Below are 22568 nucleotides of genomic sequence, written 5' to 3' on the forward strand. Positions count from 1 at the left end.
TGGGTCTCCCCAGCCACTCTGGGCGGCTTCCAACAAAGTATTAAAATACAGTGGTCTGTTAAACATTAAAAGCTTCCCTAAACATTTATATTATATTATATTATATTATATTATATTATATTATATTATATTATATTATATTATATTATATTATATTATTATATTATATTAATATATTAATTATATTACACACACACCAAAAGCATTAATCTGTCCGTATAACTCATCATCATCATCGAAATTCAAGTCCACAATGTTCACAACATCCAGAAAGTTTTGTACACTGGTAGGAGATGTCTAGTTTAGTTGAGTTTTTGTCGATTAATCTACTCGTGAGACGGATTACGGCTTGCAGCAGCCCTCAGTAGCAATGCTTTCCAAAGACTGGACATTTTTGGACCTGTCCCAAGGTGAAAGACTTCTGGGAAAAGATTTATAATGAATAGAAAAAAATGTTGAAATATACATTTATAAAGAAACCAGAGGCCTTTCTTATTGGAATAACAGGTTTGGAATTGCCCAAGAAAGATTATTTTTGTATGCCACAACTGCTGCTCGTATTTTGTTAGCTAAAAAGTGGAAAACCCAAGAATTACCAACAATAGAAGAATGGCAGATGAAGATGATGGATTTTTCGGAGCTAGCCGACCTAACCGGAAGAGTCCGCGACCAGAAGGAGGAGGAGTATCAGGAAGAGTGGAATAAATTTAATGATTATTTAGTTAAATTTGTTAAGTTAAACTAACTGAAAACAGCTTGCAGATAGTTAATGGGCTTCGGATTTTATTTATGGTAAGTGATAAATTAATATGTTTAATTCTGTAAGGTGAAGATCTAAGGATGTTTAAGTTAAATCTCATAAAAATTGGGATTTGGAAAACCGTTAAAAGGACATGCAATGAAATTCAACCGAGGGAAAGCGAGGAAGTCACTTAACAAAGTTAATAACTGTAATTTTGAATAAGGTTATGATTTATGTTTGTCTGTTTTGTGTGTGTGTGTGTGTGTGTGTGTTTGTTTATAATACTGTGAAAACTAATATATATATTTTTTTGGGGGGGGGACCAAAGACTGAACATTTAAAGCACAAACGCATTAAATATGGATTAAGAATCCAGAGCGACTCTTATTAAGGAAGGTCTCTTCTTTCCCTCCTCCCTGCTTTTCAGATGTGGAGTTTGTGGTGCAATGAGTTTACCTGGAAGGGGAGCTCTTTGTCGACGGCTTCGCACTGAGAGTGATCTCGCCATGGGTGCCCCGACTCATCCACCACCCACTGTCCGTCTGGGCCGCATTTCTGGAACACAAAGCCACCTCGAACTGCAGAGGACGTTTTGGGGAAGGAGGAAGAAGCAGCAAGAGGATACAGATGGTTTGATTATAATAATAAAAATACGAATAACGTATATCCATGACAATACAATTTGATTTAATACAGTGGTACCTTGGGTTACATACGCATCAGGTTACATACGCTTCAGGTTACACACTCCGCTAACCCAGAAATAGTACCTCAGGTTAAGAACTTTGCTTCAGGATGAGAACAGAAATCGTGCTCCGGTGGCACAGCAGCAGCAGGAAGCCCCATTAGCTAAAGTGGTGCTTCAGGTTAAGAACAGTTCCAGGTTAAGAACAGAACTCCAGAACGAATTAAGTACTTAACCCAAGGTACCACTGTAGTTATATTCCATTCTGCTGTGCTCAGAAGAATCATTGGTGCTGACATTTAAAGCCCTAAACGGCCTCAAAGGCCCAGTATACCTGAAGGAGCGTCTCCACCTCCATCGTTCAGCCCAGACACTGAGGTCCAGCTCCGAGGGCCTTCTGGCAGTTCCCTCCCTGCGAGAAGCGAAGCTACAGGGAACCAGGCAGAGAGGGCCTTCTCAGTGGTGGCACCCGCCCCGTGGAACACCCTCCCACCAGATGTCAAGGAAATAAACAACTACAGTCATACCTTGGTTCTCGAACGCCGTGGTACTTGTACGTTTTGGCTCTCGAAAGCCGAGAACCTGGAAGTGAGTGTTCCAGTTTTCAAACGTTCTTTGGAAGCCAAATGTCTGACATGGCTTCAAATGGAGTGCAGGAAGCTCCTGCAGGCAATCGGAAGTCGCGCCTTGGTTTTCGAACGGTTCTGGGAGTCGAACAGACTCCCGGAACGCATTAAGTTCGACAACCAAGGTACCACTGTATCTGACTTTTAGAAGACATCTGAAGGCAACCCTGTTTTTGATGTTCAATGTTTCATTGTGTTTTTAATATTCTGTTGGGAGCCGCCCAGAGATGGCCGGGTTATGTATGTATAAGTAAATAAATATATAAATGTTATTATTATTATTATTATTATTATTATTATTATTATTATTATTATATAGAATCATAGAATTGTAGAATTGGCAGGGAACCCGAGAGTCATCTAGTCCAACCCCCTTGGTTTCAGAACCAACAGTTCTGAAAGTTAGCAAACATTGCAACCAGTCTGGGAGCCCAGACTTAATAATAATAATAATAATAATAATAATAATAATAATAATAATAATAATAATAAATTTTATTTATACCCCGCCCTCCCCAGCCAAGACCGGGCTCAGGGCGGCTAACACCCAATATAAAAACAAATTAATTGAAATACAACTTAAAAACAAGATTAAAATACAACATTAAAACATTAAAATGCAGCCTCATTTCAATGGGAACTCAAATCAAAAACCTTTTGGGGGATGAAAGCATCAAGTCTTCACCAAGGCTAACTATCCAGACTGGTCCTACATGGGCCAGAAAAAGCCAGGGAAGCCCCCATATAGGAGTTCCATCACAGGAGGAGAAAGGAAAAAGGAAGAGGGGGAAGGAATCAAATTGTTTCCAAGACTTAAGAGATGAACGAACCGTATCGGGTGCCTTTGCATCTATACTTACCTTGCTGGTGCCAAGGCAGGTACCAGGGGCAAGGGACCTTGGCAGAGGTGTTCGGAAGAGCATCGCCCCAGCAGGCGTACATATCAAATGTACGGTTGCACACCAGACCTGGAAGAAGGGCAGAGCACAGGGGGAAGAGGTCGTTCAACGCTTTTGAAAGGGGGATTAAGCCAAGGGACAGAGCAACAGCAGGAAGAAGGGGATCTCTCACTGACTGCTGGTCATGGTGGCGTAATAGAGCTTCTGCCTTCAGGAGAAGTCTACCTTCTGAATGTCAGTTCTTGGGGAGCCATGTTTGTGAACATTAACAAGTAAACCAGGTACCGGAAAACACCCGACCTATATACTTTAAAATGTGTTTGTGAAAGGGGGTGGGGGAAAAGGGGTTTTTGTTTGTTTGTTTCTTGTTGTTTTTGGTTTATATTATGTATTTCATGTTTTTTTATCTTGTGTTTTCGTGTCACGAACCGCCCCGGAATCGACGGATGAAGGGCATTAACGCAAATTTAGTAAGCAATCGAAACAGAAATAAATAAAGCGAAATGCCATTCTCGGGAAAAGTTGGGCAAATTTCGGCGTACCGGCCAATCAGCCTTGCTCAAGAAATTTCATTTGCAAGATACCGCTTCTTGGTGACATTTGAACTTAAAAAATTATGGATTCCTGGAGAAGGCAGGTTGAAAGAGAGGGAGGGAGGGTGGGGTGGGCAAGTTGGGACATTTCAAACCTGGGCCTGCTTTTGAAGATTCAGTCACATGCTGTCAAATTCAGATTGTACTGTATCTCATCAGCTTTGATCACGCAACACCTTTCATCAGCAACCTTGGGCAACAGATCCTTTTCTCCCCCACCACATCAGACTTTTTGCAATACGGAAAGTGAAAGAACTGGAAAGCGTGGGTATGATCGGAATTTTATGGTCTTAGATATATGGTAATGTTCATAAGTGTACCAACCAAGCACATACATAGATCAGCACAGGAAGGCCAACCTGGAACCATTTTGATTCCTAAACTGACCAAATGTTTTCTCTGCAAGGTCAAAGTGGGAAACCTCCCCATTCTCTCTTTCCTCACAAATCCTGTCTTAAGGACACATTCAAGATATGAATAAGGTGTGAGCGTGTGACCTGGCTCAGGAACTAAGTATTTATCACTACAAAAGACTGGCCAGGCTCCCCAGGAAATCCAATCAAGTAACCTGCCAGACAGGAGATAAACAACAACAGGAGAAAAACAACATTCAAATTTCTGTTTAGACCACCTTTTTTGTGATGTAGGTATGATGTATCTGAGGGGTGGTCTTAGGTTACACCCCTTCTGTGATGTATGTATGATGTTTCTGGGGGTGGTCTTGATCTACAGGGTGGCAATTTCAAAAGTCTTTATAAGGCCTTGCGCGCCATTTTTCTGGGTTCCTCCTCTCTCCTGCGGGTGAGGGGAGCACCCTGTTGCAACAGTTCAATAAAGATCAGGCTTAGTAGCTGCTTTGCTTCTCAATATTCTCTGGTTGGCCTCTGTTATCTTCTACCAATAGGGAACCTATGTAAGGACTCTATATGGGCTCTTGGATACCCCATAAGGGAAAAGGGCAATTTTTATTTACAACATGGGACAGCAATTACTTGATGCAACACTGTTTAACCTCTCTGCAGACACTGTGCAAACAAACCAGGATGGATGCTCAGTAAAGCAGTGGTTTGTAAGAGACCTCTTTATACTGCTAAGAGCATAAGAAAAACTCCGCTGGATCAGGCCAAAGGGAAAGAAGATCCCTTGCTCTCTCTCTCACTTGTGGGACGCGGGTCCTCCAGGATCTTGCGATAGCAGGCTGCCTGATACTGCTGCCACGCCTCAAACATCTCTTTGGCCGAGTTTTCGGTGGAGCTTGCCTGCGACAGGGGAGGGAAATGAAACAAAAATAACAGGTACATATCAGCTAGTCACCTACAAGTTTTGTCCAGAGTACATAAAGGTAAAGGTAAAGGGACCCCTGGCCATTAGGTCCAGTCGTGGCCGACTCTGGGGTTGCGGCGCTCATCTCGCTTTACTGGCCGAGGGAGCCAGCGTACAGCTTCCGGGTCATGTGGCCAGCATGACTAAGCCGCTTCTGGCGAACCAGAGCAGCGCACGGAAACACCGTTTACCTTCCCGCCGGAGCGGTACCTATTTATCTACTTGTACTTTGACGTGCTTTCGAACTGCTAGGTTGGCAGGAGCAGGGATCGAGCAACGGGAGCTCACCCTGTCGCGGGGGATTCGAACCGCTGACCTTCTGATCGGCAAGTCCTAGGCTCTGTGGTTTAACCCACAGCGCCACCTGTGTCCTTTGCCAGAGTACATAGCTCTTCCCAAAGTTGCCTGATGTTTACTTAGGTTAGTTGCCCACTTATTTGTTCAGTTTCTGTTTCAGTTTCTGTTAATTGGTTCTCGTGGGAAACTTGCAGATTCTAGCTTCGCACAATTAACTCAGGCTGGTGTCAATTTACTCTTGGCAGAAAGCCCAGGTCTGCTTGACCTAGAAACTACTTACTCTGATTGGTTAACGACCAGCACTCTACTCTGTTATCAAGGGATTGCTAGCTCAGTTTGAAGTGAGGTGTTGTTAGGAGTAGAAGTGCTGTGTATGGTTTTGAGAGAGAGAAAGAGAGGATTTATTTTGCTTTGTTTTGTATGCAGAAACTCTGCTGGTTTTATTTTTTCCTTTTAATAAATCCTGTAAATAGTTATTCTGAGTCTAGCTGACTAGTCATTACTGCCGCAACTAGCTTCTTCGCTGTGCAGGAAAACTCTGCTACGTTTGGGCTAAAGCCAATAGGGCTATGCCTGACACTTCAAAGTTCCATGAGGTTATGGGTATTGTGCTGCCAGCCTGAGTTGTGGTGGTGTCAGCATCAACGGCGTTGGTTCCAGTAGTTCCAGAAGTTGTTGTTCCTGTTGGTGCAGCAGATGGACACTGTCTGGTTCCTGACCGTGGTGAGCTGGTGACGCAGCGGACACAAGGACAACAGCTGCAGCGTGTGAGTGCTGGGTGCTGTGGTTCCTGTTCTTTCTCTCGGTGGTTGTGAGTAGCTGGTTCCGGGTTCCAGGGACATCGCTCTCAAGATGGCCTCACAACCAGTTCAGATGGCTTTTGAGCGTCTGAATGACTCCAATTACTTGCTGTGGTCGGAACGCATGCAGGCAGTGCTGCAGAGGGATCGTCTCTGGCAAGTGGTGAGTAAGTTTCCTGCGAAGCCTGATGATGAAGACCTCGATAAAGACCAAAGAGCAAGGGCCACAATTGTCTTGGGGCTGGAAGATTCCCAGTTGCCGTATGTGAGGGGAATCAAGACAGCTAGAGGTGTGTGGCAAGCACTTAAAGAACTCCATGTGCGTGAGACAGCTGTTTCCAAGCTGTTCATTCGCAAGGCATTGTACAAGGCAATGTTACAGCCTGGGGTTACAATGCAGGAACACCTACACAGTTTACAGTTAAAGTTTACTGCGCTACAGGAAAGAGACTGTGCGTTAGACCAGCAGGAGAAGGTGGCTATTATTTTGAGTTCTCTCCCGGAAAGCTGGGATAATTTAGTTTTGTCTCTAGAAGGCATGCAGGAGCGTGATTTATCAGTCAGTTACGTTACTGGGCGTTTGATTGAAGAATGGCAGAAGAGGCAAGAAAGGTCGGTGGCTGCAGAGGCTTCTACAGGTGGGCGGTTTGGAAGGAGTTCTCATGCCGTGCCAGAGGTGAAGCAAAAGCAGCGTACCGGTGAGGAGTCAGCGTTTGCTGTTAGACGTTGTTTCCGATGTGGGTCTTCAGCGCATCTAAAACGACAATGTCCGGAGTTGGTCAAGTCTCAGTTGCTGGTGCAGGAGCAGAGACGAGATCAGCAGCAGCAGCAGCAGCAGCGTAAAAAGAAATTCTTCAAACGAAAACAGTCGGCTCAGCTGGTGACCGGCGAGGTCAAGATTGCTGATGAGAAACAAGCGGTCTTGGTGGTCGATTCGGGAGCATCTCGCCACATCGTGAATTCAGATGAATTGTTTGTTTCCAAGAACTCAGCACAGCGCAGCCAGGTGGCTCTAGCAGACGGAAGTACTTCCGAAGTGATTTCGGGGGGTGCAGTTTTTGTTCCTTGTCTTCGTGAATGCCTGCAAAATGTACTTTGTGTGCCGTCATTAAGGAGCAATCTGATGTCTGTAGATTGTTTGCTAAAAGCTGGGTTTAAAGTGTATTTTGAAGGAGACAGTTGCATTATTAAGAAGGCTGGTGAGATTTTAGGCACTGCTAAGTCAGAGGGAGGCTTGTTTTGGCTTAAAGCAGGATCTCAAGTTGCAGCAGTAGTCAGTAAATCTCAGCCTGCAGTGAATAACAAAGCTATACATGACAACTGTGTGCACTTATTGCATAGGAAAATGGGGCATGCTTGCTGGAAAAGTGTACTAAAAATGTCTGAATTGGCTGATGGGGGTAATTTAAAGAGTTGTAACAAGTACCTTGATTGTAATGTGTGTAAAAAGGTTAAAACCCACAGAGTCTCTTACCCCAGAAATGACAGAGTTAGTGAGTCACCGCTACAGCTGGTTCACATGGACGTAATTGGTCCATTTGCTGTAAGCAGGGGTGGATCGCGTTTTTCACTAACAATTGTGGATGACGCCACGCGTTACTCCTGGGTTTTTCCCATGAAGAATAAGGGTGACGTGTTCACTAAGTTTAAAGGCTGGGTGGCATCTGTGGAAAGATTTCTGTCCATTAAACTCAAAAGGATTCAGACGGACAGAGGTGGCGAATTTATGTCAAATGCTTTTAAAGATTGGTTACAAAAGCGTGGCATTGGGCATAGAAAAACGAACGTTTTTCCCCCAGAGGAGAATGGCGTTGCAGAGCGGAAAAACAGATCTTTACAAGATATGATGTTTGCCATGCTTGATGATGCTGATTTGCCCATGTCTTATTGGGGGGAGAGCATGCTCACCGCGTGTTATCTCCAAAATAGGCTCTTTCATCAAACAATAGGTACAACTCCGTACTTTAAATTGTTTCAGAAAAAACCCAAAATTGATCATTTGCATGTGTTTGGATCAAAAGCCTGGGTATTAATTCCGAAACAAATGAGGAAGAAGGGAGATCCTAAGACCAAACAGTTAGTGTTTGTGGGTTACCAGGAGCTGGGAAAAGGTTTCCGCTTTGCTGAAGGGACAAATGGCATTGTGATCTCCAGGAATGCCAGTTTTTGTGAACATAGTGGTTGGGAGAGACTACATGCCAATACTGAGGTTTGGTTTGAACCTTCCCAGGAGCTTCATGACTCTGAAGGTAAACACAGAGAATCAGAGTCTGAGGGGGAGGAAAGTTCAGATAAGAGCTCTCAAGAAAGTGGAGTTAGCCAAAGACCAGTTGCTAAGCAACAAAAGAGAGGTCGTAGTTCTGAGGAGGAAAGTGGGTCAGAAGAAAAATTTTCTCCCAGAAGATCTAAAAGACAAAACAAAGGAGTGCCTCCGGTGCGTTTTTCTCCAGATACTGCAAATGTGTTTAGTGTAATTGCAGAGCCCAAGAGTTTTCAGGAGGTGTTAAAGTTACCAAAAGAGGAGGCAGAGCTCTGGAAACAGGCAATGGAGGAAGAGATGTCCTCTCTGAATGAGCACAAGGTCTTTACACCAGTAGCAGCGCCTGAGGGGGCAAAGATTGTAGGCTGCAGGTGGGTAAACAAACTAAAAGGTTTGCCAAGCAATTGTCCAGTAAGTTCAAAGTGAAAGACTTAGGCCCGGTTAGGACATATCTAGGGTTGGAAGTGTGCTGGGCCCAAGATGGCAGCTGCTTAATTAGTCAGCAGAACAAAGTTAAACAACTACTGACTACATACAGGATGCAGGATTGCAAAGGGGCAGTGGTGCCTATGGATCCAGGTTTCATAAAAACACTTCATATAGATGAGAGTCCTGAATTTGAACATCCTGATGTATATCACTCTGTAATTGGAAGTTTATTGTATCTAGCACAGTGGTCCAGACCTGATATTAGCTATGCAGTAGGCATATTAAGTAGATTGGTCTCAAGACCTACACTAAATGCCTGGAAAGGGGTAAAACAAGTTCTGAGGTACCTGAAACAGACAATTGGCTATATGTTACAATTAAATTCTTCAGAGGATGAAATGTTGAGTTGCTACTGTGATAGTGACTGGGGAAATTTGCCGGATAGAAAATCTGTCACAGGACTAGTCATAATGGTCGGTGGAGCTTTAATCAGCTGGCGGTCACGCAAGCAAGACGTTGTAAGTGTGTCATCAACGGAATCAGAGTACGCCGCATTGAGTGAATTGTGCAACGAGGTGATTTATTTCAAGCATTTGTTAGCAGATTTAAATGTAAATTGTGGAGAACCAGTACAAGTTTACATTGATAATCAAGCTTGTATAACCTTAAGTAAAACAGAGGGTTTCAAATCGCGTTCCAAACATATCTCTGTAAAATACCAAAATGTACGTTGCTGTGTACAAGACAATGTAATCACCTGTACTTATGTATCAAGTGAAGAAAATGTAGCAGATGTGTTAACTAAACCATTGGCAAAGATAAAGAACAAGCGAATGTGCAAGGGTTTAGGTTTGCTGGAAAAATAATCTCCTACATAGGTGTATTTGGTGTTAATTGTTCAGCAGAATCTGTGAGGGGGTGTTCAGTTTCTGTTTCAGTTTCTGTTAATTGGTTCTCGTGGGAAACTTGCAGATTCTAGCTTCTCACAATTAACTCAAGGTGGTGTCAATTTACTCTTGGCAGAAAGCCCAGGTCTGCTTGACCTAGAAACTACTCACTCTGATTGGTTAACGACCAGCACTCAACTCTGTTATCAAGGGATTGCTAGCTCAGTTTGAAGTGAGGTGTGTTAGGAGTAGAAGTGCTGTGTATGGTTTTGAGAGAGAGAAAGAGAGGATTTATTTTGCTTTGTTTTGTATGCAGAAACTCTGCTGGTTTTATTTTTTCCTTTTAATAAATCCTGTAAATAGTTATTCTGAGTCTAGCTGACTAGTCATTACTGCCGCAACTAGCTTCTTCGCTGTGCAGGAAAACTCTGCTACGTTTGGGCTAAAGCCAATAGGGCTATGCCTGACACTTCAAAGTTCCATGATTATTATTATTATTATTATTATTATTATTATTATTATTATTGCAAGCCTGAGCCTTGAAATTGCAGCCTGGTCCACAGAAAGCAAGCAGAGAAAGCAATTATATCGCTTCATCACCACACCAAAGAAAAAGCTTAGCTTGCATTTTTGCATGTCAGGCCCCTGAACAACGGCACAGCAGCAGGACGTATATTTATTTTGCTTAGTGTGTACTTTACCTACAGCTTGCAGGTTCTTTCCCCCACCTTGCTGCTTTCATTAAAAAAATAAATAAACTGAGGGCTTTGGGGCAGGATGGGCTGCCTGTGCTTTATTAGGTTTTGTTTGTTTGTTTTACCTGTTGTTTGGGTTGGTTCTGAACATGGCCCAGTGCCCACCTTCCTGCTGTGATTTGGGTGTTTCTGTGGTGCCCATGTCTGTTTCTTAGATTCCCAAAGGTGCTCCAAGGCCCAAAAGAATTAGGCAACCCTCCCAACTTTACGATCAGTGCCGGGTTTACGTAGAAGCTAAACAAGCTATAGCTTAGGGCCCCACTCTCTTGGGGGGCCCCCAAAAAAATTAAAGGGAAAAAAACACACCTGGATGTATATTTCCAAAATATATGATAAAAAGCAAATAAAATAAAACCTACATACAGCAACAAGTGTTTTGTGTTGTGTAGGCTCCTATGGTGTAAGTCATGGGCCCCGCCTGATAGCCTGCTCCCTTAAATATCACGGGTTTGCTCCTTTCTCTATATAGGGTGCCGACATTCTGCATGGACTGGTTGTGTTATGTACTGAAGTTCTCACCCTAGGCCAGCAGGGGGATACTGTACAGTGGTGCCTCGCAAGACGAAATTAATTCGTTCCGCGAGTTTTGTCGTCTTGCGATTTTTTTCGTCTTGCGAAGCACGGTGTCAGGAAAGTTTTGGAAAAGCTTCAAAAATCACCAAAGTCTTTAAAAACCTCAAAAAAGGCTACCACACCGCGTTCTATGAGTTGCTCCTCGAAGTCAAGTCGCAACTGTATTAACGGTGTTAAGAAAAAGGAAACAAACTTGCAAGACGTTTCCGTCTTGCGAAGCAAGCCCATAGGGAAAATCGTCTTGCGAAGCAGCTCAAAAAACAAAAAACCCTTTCGTCTAGCGAGTTTTCCGTCTTGCGAGGCATTCGTCTTGCGAGGTACCACTGTAGATAGTTTTCACTCAGGTCCACATATGCAAATAAGGAATTGAAAGTGACGTTCAGTGATTGGATAGTTATAGAAAATGGTCACTGTTTCGTTCTAGTGGAGCTCTATATAAGCAGGCTGGCTGAACCCTTCAGTGCAGTTCTATTCTGGCCTGTGAATAAACAAGAGCTGTTTGAAGAATCACTGTGTCGTCTGATATGTTCACCCACAACTTAACAGGTTCCATGGCAACATGCGCAAATGGCTTTAGATACCTATTAGGCCCATAAATTACCATATACAGTGGTAGCTCTGGTTGCGAACAGGATCCGTTCCGGAGGCCCGTTCGCAACATGAATAAAACGCAACCCGTGTCTGCGTGCATGAGCAGGTCGCGATTCGTCGCTTCTGCGCATGCACGTGAAGTTATTTTATGCGCATGCGCGAGCAGCGAAACCCAAAAGTAATCCTTTCCGGTACTTCCGGGTCGCCGCGGGATGCAACCTGAAAAAACATATCATGAAGCAAATGTAACATGAGGTATGACTGTACTGTAGCGTATATTCAACACAAAAAACAGCGGCCATTTGTTGTTGACAAAGGACAGCTGGACATATAAAGGGCCCCAAGGAAGCCAGACTATCCTCCACCAAGGCCAGGGCCTTTTCAGTGATGGCTCCGACCTGGTGGAATGCTCTGTCCCACGACACTAGGGCCCTGCAGGAGTGCCTGACCTTCAATTTGAATTAGCTTGATCCTCTATTCCCTTTCCCCCTTTCCTCTTCTATGAAGAAACCCTGTCTGGAACCCCACATTTAAATTCTTCCCTGGTCTCCTTGCTGGCCCTAGCAGGAGCAACTTGGCCAGTTAGCCCTGGTGATCATTTGATGTCTACTGACTGGGTTTTTTGTTTTGTCCCGTCCCCCCCGCCCGACCTCTGAATTTTTGAATTTTATTGATATTGATGCTGCGTTTTATGTTGTATTTTATGCTGTTTTTCAGTCGCATTTTAATCAATGTTTTCTATTTGCTGTTTGCCGCCCTGAGCCCAGTTTTTAAACCAGGAAGGGCGGGGTATAAATAAAAAATTATTATTATTATTTATTATAACCTTCAGTAGTTTAGGGCCTCATCAAACCTAAATCTGGCCCTGTCTATGATACAGTCATACCTTGGGTTACAGATGCTTCAGGTTGCATTTTTTCGGGATACGGACCCGCTGAAACCCAGAAGTACCAGAACGTGTTACTTCCGGGTTTCGGTGATCGCGCATGCACAGAAGCGCTAATTTGCGCTTTGCGCATGTGCAGAAGTGCCGAATTGCAACCTGCGCATGTGCAGACGCGCCGCTGCGGGTTGCGAATGTGCATCCCTGCACAGATCATGTTCGCAACCCGAGTGTCCGCTGTATTAGGATGCGGATGAGACCCTGCTCCTCGCCCCCAGCCTCACCTCCGCGTTCTTTTGGAGCAAGACAAGCAAAAGGAAGAGATCAAGGGATCCCTGCATGCTTTGGCTGCGGAACAGACACAAGGCCAGTGAGGGACATCCATCTCAGGCTCCTCTGGCTAGCAGCCTTCTGCAGTGGCAGTCCGCCTCCATCCACACTGGACCCACGTTCGGTAGAAGAGTTCTGGGGGTGAAATAATAATAATAATAATAATTTATTATTTATACTCTGCCCATCTGGCTGGGTTTCCCCAGCCACTCTGGGCTGCTTTCAACAATATTAAAATACAATAGTCTATTAGACATTTTTACGTTCTTCTCTGTAGAACTACTAAGCTCCATATTCCTTGTACGGGTTTGTTAAAGGTAAAGGTACCCCTGCCCGTACGGGCCAGTCTTGCCAGACTCTGGGGTTGTGCGCCCATCTCACTCAAGAGGCCGGGGGCCAGCACTGTCTGCAGACACTTCCGGGTCACGTGGCCAGAGTGACGAAGCTGCTCTGGCGAGCCAGAGCCGCACACAGAAACGCCGTTTACCTTCCCGCTAGAAAGCGGTCCCTATTTATCTACTTGAACCCGGGGGTGCTTTCGAACTGCTAGGTTGGCAGGCGCTGGGACCGAGCAACGGGAGCGCACCCCGCAGCGGGGATTTGAACCGCCGACCATGCGATCGGCAAGTCCTAGGCGCTGAGGTTTTACCCACAGCGCCACCCGCGTCCCCTATACGGGTTTGTTACCGGAAATTAAAAATCAATTTAAAAGAAACATTTAAAAGAAAAAAACCACAGAGCCTTTCCAGACAGCTCCGATTTCTAGATGAGATTCAACCGCATGCTGGCAAATTCAGGGTGCTCAATCCACATTGACATGGGGCTCTTGCTCAACAAAAGCAGAGACATCACCTTGCCAACAAAGGTCCGTATAGTTAAAGCTATGGTTTTCCCAGTAGTGATGTATGGAAGAGAGAGCTGGACCATAAAGAAGGCTGATCGCCGAAGAATGGATGCTTTTGAATTCTGGTGCTTGAGGAGACTCTTGAGAGTCCCACGGACTGCAGGAAGATCAAACCTCTCCATTCTGAAGGAAATCAGCCCTGAGGTCTCACTGGAAGGACAGATCGTGAAGCTGAGGCTCCAATACTTTGGCCACCTCATGAGAAGAGAAGACTCCCTGGAAAAGACCCTGATGCTGGGAAAGATGGAGGGCACAAGGAGAAGAGGACGACAGAGGACGAGATGGTTGGACAGTGTTCTCTAAGCTACCAGCATGAGTTTGACCAAACTGCGGGAGGCAGTGGAAGACAGGAGTGCCTGGTGTGCTCTGGTCCATGGGTCACAAAGAGTCAGACACGACTAAACAACAACAAGCGACAAGGAAATGCACCAGAAAGTGTGGGACAATGCTTGCTTGACTCAGCTTTGTCTAACCTCCCTGCAAACAGATCAGAATAAATAGGTCACCTGGAATTTAACTGATACTCCCCTGTTGGGCAGAGGTTTATGCAGGCTGCTATTGCCACTTCCCCAGATCTGGGCTCTTATGGGTCCTTTTCTTCAGCTAATCCATTTCCCTCCAGCCAGAGTCCCCTTGCCCCTATATTCCTAGGCCACAGAGGGCTGCTCAAAACTAAGTGCCCTAAAATAGGCCCTAGACTTCTCATTCTGTCAGCTGCTGTTCCGGAAGGTTCTCACGGGAACCCGCCAAGAGTGTGTGCTTAGCAAGATGCCTTGAGAGTCCAACTCCCTCCAACCAGTTGCCCTCTGCCAGCCTTGGGTGTGTGCTGTGCAGTGGCGTAGCGTGGGGGGTGCAGGGGGGGCCGGCCGCACCGGGCGCAACATCTGGGGGTTAGGGTTAGGGGGCGCAAATCCATGGGTTAGGGGGCGCAAATCCACAGGTTAGGGGGCGCAAATTACTTGCCTTGCCCCGGGTGCTGACAACCCACGCTACGCCACTGGTGCTGTGATCTGATCCCAAGCAGCCAAAAGCAGGCTGGTGAATGCTGCTCTAACCACTGTGCCGCACTCCACTTCTCCTCCCTCCTTTCGCTTTTCAGGATGCGGACGAAGCCCTCGGGCATTTATCCACAAGCTGTCAGTGTCTTGTTTCCGCGCTCAGCGATGTTTACTTGGCTAAAAGCTGTCAGGAGGAAGTAAAAATTGGAAATCAATGCTCACTTCTCCGCAATGCACTTTAAAACAGGAGGGGGCTGGCCTCATCCGGCTGGGCACATTAGGGGCACAGCGGAAGGACAGAGGAAACAGGGAAGGGACAACAAGGCAAGTCGTGTGTCGTCTTCTCCCCGTAATTCCAAACAGGGCAGGTCCAAGACATTTTGCTCCCTGAAGCAAAGGGCAAGTTGGCATTCCAGTTTCATGTACAGAAGCTGATTTGACTGGAAAATGAATCTTATTTGGGCACCAATATCAGAACCATGATCACTGCAGATGGTGACAGCAGCCACGAAATTAAAAGACGCCTGCTTCTTGGGAGAAAAGCAATGACAAACCTAGGCAGCATCTTAACAAGCAGAGACATCACCTTGCCAACAAAGGTCTGTATAGTTAAAAATATGGTTTTCCGAGTAGTGATGTATGGAAGTGAGAGCTGGACCATAAAGAAGGCTGATCGCCGAAGAATGGATGCTTTTGAATTATGGTGCTGGAGGAGACTCTTGAGAGTCCCCTGGACTGCAAGAAGATCAAACCTATCCATTCTGAAGGAAATCAGCCCTGAGGGCTCACGGGAAGGACAGATCCTGAAGCTAAGGCTCCAATACTTTGGCCACCTCATGAGAAGAGAAGACTCCCTGGAAAAGACCCTGATGTTGGGAAAGATGGAGGGCACAAGGAGAAGGGGACGACAGAGGACAAGATGGTGGGACAGTGTTCTCGAAGCTACCAGCATGAGTTTGACCAAACTGCGGGAGGCAGTGGAAGACAGGAGTGCCTGGCGTGCTCTGGTCCAGGGGGTCACGAAGAGTCGGACACGACTAAACGACTAAACAACAACAACCAGAGCTGTGCCATGCTAGCTTAGACCACGCAAGGCAGGCCATCTTCCAATGCCTCACTGCTTGTCCCTGGCACCTGTGGAGACTGCCTTACTCTCATACCCTCCAAGTGTCCCGATTTCCCAGGGACAGTCCCGCAATTACAGAAGCCATGTCAATTTGTCCCGCTTTTCCTTTTTTTTTTGCTCCCCTCCATGTCTTGGAGAACAAGTAGTGTGTCTGTGCATAGGTGTAAAAAAAATGGGAGTCCTGTTTATCCTGAAAACAAAACACCAAGGAAATGGTGAGGATGGCGTACGAATTTTGTAATTTTGAAGGAAATTGTCTCCAATCCACGTTAAATGATTTCACTGCAATGTTTCAGCAGCCAGCCATTTCTTAGGAAACGTGTGGACTGTTTATTGCTGTCAATGGAGCCTTATACTGCAATCCTAAGCAATTTTACTCAGAAGTAAGTCCCACTAGGTTCAATAAGATTTTACTCGCTGGTATGGTCCTGATCATTCCCTCAGTTTCTTCTTCTTCTTCTTCTCCTTCTCCTTCTCCTCCTTCTCCTTCTCCTTCTCCTTCTCCTCCTCCTCCTCCTCCTCCTCCTCCTCCTCCTCCTCCTCCTTCTCCACCTTTTTCATGACAGCCAGTGTGGTGTAGTGGTGAAGAGCGGTGGACTCGTAATCTGGTGAACTGGGTTCATGTCTCCGCTCCTCCACATGCAGCTGCTGGGTGACCTTGGGCCAGTCACACTTCTCTGAAGTCTCTCAGCCCCACTCACCTCACAGAGTGTTTGTTGTGGGGCAGGAAGGGAGAGGAGAATGTTAGCCGCTTTGAGACTCCTTAAAGGGAGTGAAAGGCGGGATATCAAATCCAAAACTCTTCTTCTTCTTCTTCTTCCCCACCTTTTTCATGACAGGGACTCAAGGCAGCTTACCCCTAAAATTTTATTTTGTTCCATTTATCTGTTGACGGTCTTGTACACTTTCCCTTCCTTCACACTTTTTTTTTCTTTACAACGAGCATGTGAGGTAGGCTTGGCAGAGAGAGTTGCAATAGGTGACTGATGTAGATGTGTCATAGCTGTAACATTTGCTGTTTTTTGTTTTAAAGGGAAATTACCTTATTCCAAATAGGATTCTTCACGAGAAAAGGGAAAAGTTGACTATGGTTTTTCCAGTAGTGATGTAAGGAAGTGAGAGCTGGACCATAAAGAAGGCTGATCGCCGAAGAATGGATGCTTTTGAATTCTGGTGCTGGAGGAGACCCTTGAGAGTCCCATGGACTGCAAGAAGATCAAACCTCTCCATTCTGAAGGAAATCAGCCCTGAGTGCTCACTGGAAGGACAGATCCTGAAGCTGAGGCTCCAAGACTTTGGCCACCTCATGAGAAGAGAAGACTCCCTGGAAAAGACCCGGATGTTGGGAAAGATGGAGGGCACAAGGAGAAGGGGACGACAGAGGACGAGATGGTGGGACAGTGATCTCAAAGCTACCAGCGTGAGTTTGACCAAACTGCGGGAGGCAGTGGAAGACAGGAGTGCCTGGCGTGCTCTGGTCCAGGGGGTCACAAAGACTAAACGATTAAACAACAACAACATGAAATGTGTGCATTTGACATCTATGTGTGCAGAAGATGAAAAGGCGGGAGAAGCTTCCGGATGCAGAGATGTCACACCCTGTCTTTCTCTGATGAAAATAGGGTCATTCTATTCTCCATCAGGAAACTTCGGAGGTCAAACTCTCTTGTCCCAAACCAGGACTTTGCCACCGGTCTCCTCTGCCCGCTGCCCTCATCCTTCTCGCTCCCTTCCCGCTCCTTAGGCTTCTGACGCAGACCTGGTCTGTCTGCTCTTCCTCATGTATAAACTAAATAAAAATACCTTTTTATTTGATTAAAAGAAGGAGAGACGGCCTGGCCAGAAACCAGGATATTGTAAGTATCAGAAACAGCCCTGTGCCCTTTCTTTTACATGGAGATAATCTGCAAAACCAAACAGAAGGAAAGGAAATGATCCTTCAGCAGTTTTACTCAGAAGCAAGCCGTAGCTTGCGATAAAATTTGGCGTATTTTCAGCCTTAAGGACACACAGCTGCCCCCCTCAGATAGGGTTGCCAACTCTTTTTCCTTGTTCCTGCTCCTCTGCCTTTAATAGCAGTTGGCTTCACAAAGATATCCTTTGGTGGAAATGCTTTTCTTCGTTCTGTGCAAAGCTGCTACTTCTTTCTTAATTTATTCATTGACAGTTATTCAGAGATATATAAAAATGAATGCCCGTGACAAAGAATATTTTTATAATATACGGATATAAAACAGCTACTTAATGACTAAAAAAAGCAAAACAAAGTCAGAAAAGAGACAAGAAAAAGGAAGACCAAAAGACAGACAAAGCAAAAGAGGAAAGAGGAATAAAGAGGAAGAGAAAAGGACTTCCAGCTCTCTGCCCTGTAGTTAAATATAGTATTCAGTCCATAAGATCCAGCCATTCTACCTTCTATAAACCAGTATTTTTCCCATCTTCATTTTCTCCTTCACAAAAAAAGTCCACAAGAAATTTCCAATCCTTAATAAATGTCAGTAATAATTTTTCTCTAATTAAACACCTCAACTTTGCCATCTCAGCCAAGTCTCTTAGTTTTATATTCTATGAAAAGCTTCCACTGTTCATATACTATCAGAACCAGCTGCTGTTAAAGGCATTTCCCACATATTAATTTAAAAAAATAAATAAAAGTTGTGGCCTTCCCTTTGACACCCCCACCCAAAAACCACCTTGGTTGCCCCTTCAGTATTGAGAAGCCCAACAGAAATCAACAGGACTTATTTCCAAGTTCTGGCATCAAAGTCAGGGTCATAGCAAAGATGCCATTCTTGTGATCCAGTTGATCCCTGAAGCTTTTTCATCAAATCATAGAATTTCAGAGCTGGAAGGCACCCAAAGGTTGTCATTCAAAGGAGTTTTGAAACTTGTGTCCATCTGTCAATATCAATACAGTGCCTATTTGAAATCTTCAAGGGCTAGACAACATTTTGGAACATGAAAGCTGCCCAAAGCACCTTCCGCCTGGCAACCAATCAGGGGTAATTTCACACCCTCCTCCCAAAATTTTATTTCCTCTGCCACACAAAACAAAAGATTGCTTGCCAATCGGGGGGGGGGGGGGACCACACCCTCTTCTTTTTCTAATCCAGGCATAGACAAACTCTATTCAGGGATGATGGGAGCTGTAGTCCCAAAAACATCTGGAGGGCCGAGTTTGCCTATGCCTGCTCTAATCGATCTTCAGAAACCTTTCAGGCCATAAGGTAAAGGTAAAGGGACCCCTGACCATTAGGTCCAGTCGTGGCTGACTCTGGGGTTGCGGCGCTCATCTCGCTTTATTGGCCGAGGGAGCCGGCGTACAGCTTCCGGGTCATGTGGCCAGCATGACTAAGCCGCTTCTGGCAAACCAGAGCAGCGCACGGAAACGCTGTTTACCTTCCCGACAGAGTGGTACCTATTTATCTATTTGCACTTTGACGTGCTTTCGAACTGCTAGGTTGGCAGGAGCAGGGACCGAGCAACAGGAGCTCACCCCGTCGCGGGGATTTGAACCGCTGACCTTCTGATCGGCGAGTCATAGGCTCTGTGGCTTAACCCACAACGCCACCCGCTTTCAGGCCATAGAGAAGATCAAATCTCTCTTTACCACCTGTGAAATGAAGTTGCTGCAGCTCAAGGCATAGGAACAGCTGGCTTCAAGAAAGTTGGCAACCCCACGCCGAAAGGCCCTTTCTAAAAAACCCCAGCTGGTCTAGAGCAGACTTTCCCAGACTTGAGTCTCCAGCTGTTTTTGAACTACATTTCCCATCATCCCTGACCACTGGTCCTGCTAGCTAAAGGTGATGGGAGTTGTAGTCCAAAAACAGTTAAGAGAGGCAAGTTTGGGAAACACTGGTCTACAGCAAAGAACTAACATGAGAACAGAAGGAGGGGGTACTGCATCAGGCCAAGGGCAGGATTCAGTGAAAAAGAGACAGCCACGGAACCAAGAAATTACACAGAACAAAAGAAAATACCGTGAAAATCCCTGAAACGAGAAGTAATCGACTATAGAATAACAAAAATCAAAAAATAAACTAGAATTAAACAGAAACTTAACGAGATGCCGGCTACAAAACTCGTTTCACTGAACTAATCAGTTTCCTCAGAAGGAAATGAAGAAATTGTAAGATTTTAAGTGATATCAAACAAGCTCAAGAGCAGGACTGGAAATGCTTCTTCGAGTTTACAAAAAAGTTATGATAACCTCAATGACAAGTTTAAGAGAATCGAGCAGTAGTGATAAGAAATTGAGGTTTTAAAGTTTCAAACAAACTCAAAACAGGGCAGAAACTCAAAAAAGTTTTAAACATAACCCTATTTAAGAGAACGAAGCAATAAGGTAAAGGTAAAGGGACCCCTGACCATTAGGCCCAGTCGTGACCGACTCTGGGGTTGCGGTGCTCATCTCGCTTTATTGGCCGAGGGAGCCGGCGTACAGCTTCCGGGTCATGTGGCCAGCATGACTAAGCCGCTTCTGGCGAACCAGAGCAGCGCACAGAGACACCATTTACCTTCCCGCTGGAGTGGTACCTATTTATCTACTTGCACTTTGATGTGCTTTCGAACTGCTAGGTTGCCAGGAGCAGGGACCGAGCAACGGGAGCTCACCCCGTCACAGGGATTCGAACCGCCGACCTTCTGATCGGCAAGCCCTAGGCTCTGTGGTTTAACCCACAGCGCCACAAGCAGTAGTAATAAGTAATTGAGGTTTCAAGGGCAGGATTCAAACACAAGACCCTCTCCCCTCCAGCGACTGGTATTCAGGAGTATTGCTGCCTCTGACTGTTGGGATCAGAGCATCGTTCTTGTGGCTCATAGCCACTGCTAGCTTTCTTCTCTATGAATTTGTCTAATTCTTTTTTAAACCCACCCTAGTTAGTGTCCATCGCTCCTTCCTGAGGCAGAGAGTTCCACAGTTTAACTCTGCACTGAGCGAAGAAGGACTTTCTTTTATTTCCCCTGTTAACGGAGAAATCTGAGGGCTCCCTTGGACAAAAAACAAGGACACCAGCCAGGAATACCAGAGCAAAACAGCAGCCAGTAGGCTTGGTCTTGATTGAAGACTGTCGCAACAGGACTCCCACCTGCCACAAGGTGGAACAAGATGGAAGCCCCAAACAAAAGAGCCCCCAAACTTTTATTAGCTGCTCATCCCCATGTTACACCCCCCCAAAACTACATCACTCATACATCATGGTTACATCATGAAAGGGGAGGTCTGGTGGCAGTAATCTGAGCATCCTGGACCCTGCCCCATGGTTCTCCTTGCCCTCCACCAAACACCCATCAAGTGAAGCAAAAGAGATATTTACATTTCGCTGTTTCCCAGCCAAGTTAATCACACCCTTTTGTCTTCATCTGGGTTTGTTATTTCTGGAATGGCTACCTGTCTGGCACTCAGGTATCAGGATGCCAGGGATCATCACTCAGGCAGAGGGGCTGCTGAGCAGCTGAGCTCACATGTCTATATGAATTTCTGGAGTTTTCCCTGTGAGCCAGTACATAGATACATTTATCAGTGAATTCTTACATTTGGTATCGTGCAGCAAAGGCCCTTGGAATAGATAGGAAGAAACTGCAATGAAGTGTTTTGTGGGGACAAATCACAAAAGTCACAAAAGCGATTGTGCTGGTTTTAGTAGTGGGCTGCGTGTGCTTGATATCTGCTGGAGGGGCAACCCCCCCCCCAACCTATACATAAATTCCTGCAACAGTCCCAAACCTTCCAGCATTTAGCCTCCATGCATTGCAGTGTTGGGAGAGAGGGACAGCCCTTTCCTTTGCCAACTTCCTCAATGCCAAGCATCTTATCAACAGTTTCTTGCTCGCCTCCTCTCTAAACTACAGGATCCCAGACGCGCAAACGAGAAAGCAGAAGGGACAGAGTCCCGAGACCCTGTTGCTGGAAGGAGAACCCCAGAGAACCCAAACTGCCTCTCTGTTTACCAGGACGAAAAGCAGGCAGGCTTACCTGTTAAGGTGAGCGATTGCTTCCTGGCTCCTCTGCCATCCAGCCGCAGCCCAGCGCATCTGGCAGTCCTCTCCGCTGATGCTCTGGAGTTAAAAGGCGCCTTGTCAAGGCAGGAGGAGTGGGTGATTCAAGAGCGGGGAGGGAGAGGAGACAGCTGCTGGGAGGAAAGGCAAGGGGGCGAAGAAGCATCGTTGCAGGAAGGTGGGCTGCTCCTCTCGTCTTCTCTTCCTCTCTGGGGACCGTGGGATGTGCTCCATGCCCCCCCAGGACTTGACTGCGCCCGCGCCCCTTGGAAGCTGTTCCAGAGATGCACACGCAATCCAGGCTTCGTCCAGCAACTTTGAGGCAGCAGCAGTGGAGGGAGGGAATGGGTGGCGTCTAGGGGAAACCTTATTGCTCTGTTGTGTTTACCATTGCTGGAGATGCAGGCTGGGGATGTTTGCTTTGCAAAGGGCAGGGGGAGAAAATAAAAAAGAAAGAAAGAAAGCAGGGGAAATGGTGACAAAACACTGGGCACTCTACAAAGTCCTGTGGAAATAACAACGACTTTTTATTTTTTATTTTTTGCAGTGTTTCCCTAAGAGCGGTGCGCAAAAACGATTTAAATCGTGGGTAGGCAAATGAAGGCCCAGGGGCCGGATCCAGCCCAATTGCCTTCTCAATTCGGCCTGCGGACAGTCCAGGAATCAGCGTGTTTTTACACAAGTAGAATGTGTCCTTTTATTTAAAATGCATCTCTGGGTTATTTGTGGGGCATAGAAATTCGTTCATTTATTATTATTTTTCAAAATATTGTCCGGCCCCTCACAAGGTCTGAGGGACAGTGGACCGGCCCCCTGCTGAAAAAGTTTGCTAACCCCTGATTTAAATGATACGATGGCAGAATTTTG

The 22568-nt window shown here is 45.7% G+C and overlaps 1 protein-coding gene across 1 annotated transcript in view; it reads right to left on the reverse strand.

The window, feature by feature from the left end:
• Window positions 1–22146, reverse strand: part of LOC114603308 (gastric inhibitory polypeptide receptor-like) — a 45854-nt gene extending 23708 nt beyond the window's left edge. Inside the window, exons 1-5 of the mRNA XM_028742188.2 lie at window positions 21679–22146; window positions 12628–12808; window positions 4705–4804; window positions 2914–3021; window positions 1199–1320 (exon numbers count right to left, since the gene is read on the reverse strand). Coding sequence (XP_028598021.2) covers window positions 1199–1320; window positions 2914–3021; window positions 4705–4804; window positions 12628–12684 — 387 coding nt within the window. The 5' untranslated portion in view covers window positions 12685–12808; window positions 21679–22146. The remainder of the gene's footprint in view (window positions 1–1198; window positions 1321–2913; window positions 3022–4704; window positions 4805–12627; window positions 12809–21678) is intronic.
• Window positions 22147–22568: the final 422 nt, after the last annotated feature.

The sequence above is a fragment of the Podarcis muralis genome, chromosome 7 (assembly GCF_964188315.1).
Source record: "Podarcis muralis chromosome 7, rPodMur119.hap1.1, whole genome shotgun sequence".
Classification (NCBI taxonomy): Eukaryota; Metazoa; Chordata; class Lepidosauria; order Squamata; family Lacertidae; genus Podarcis; species Podarcis muralis.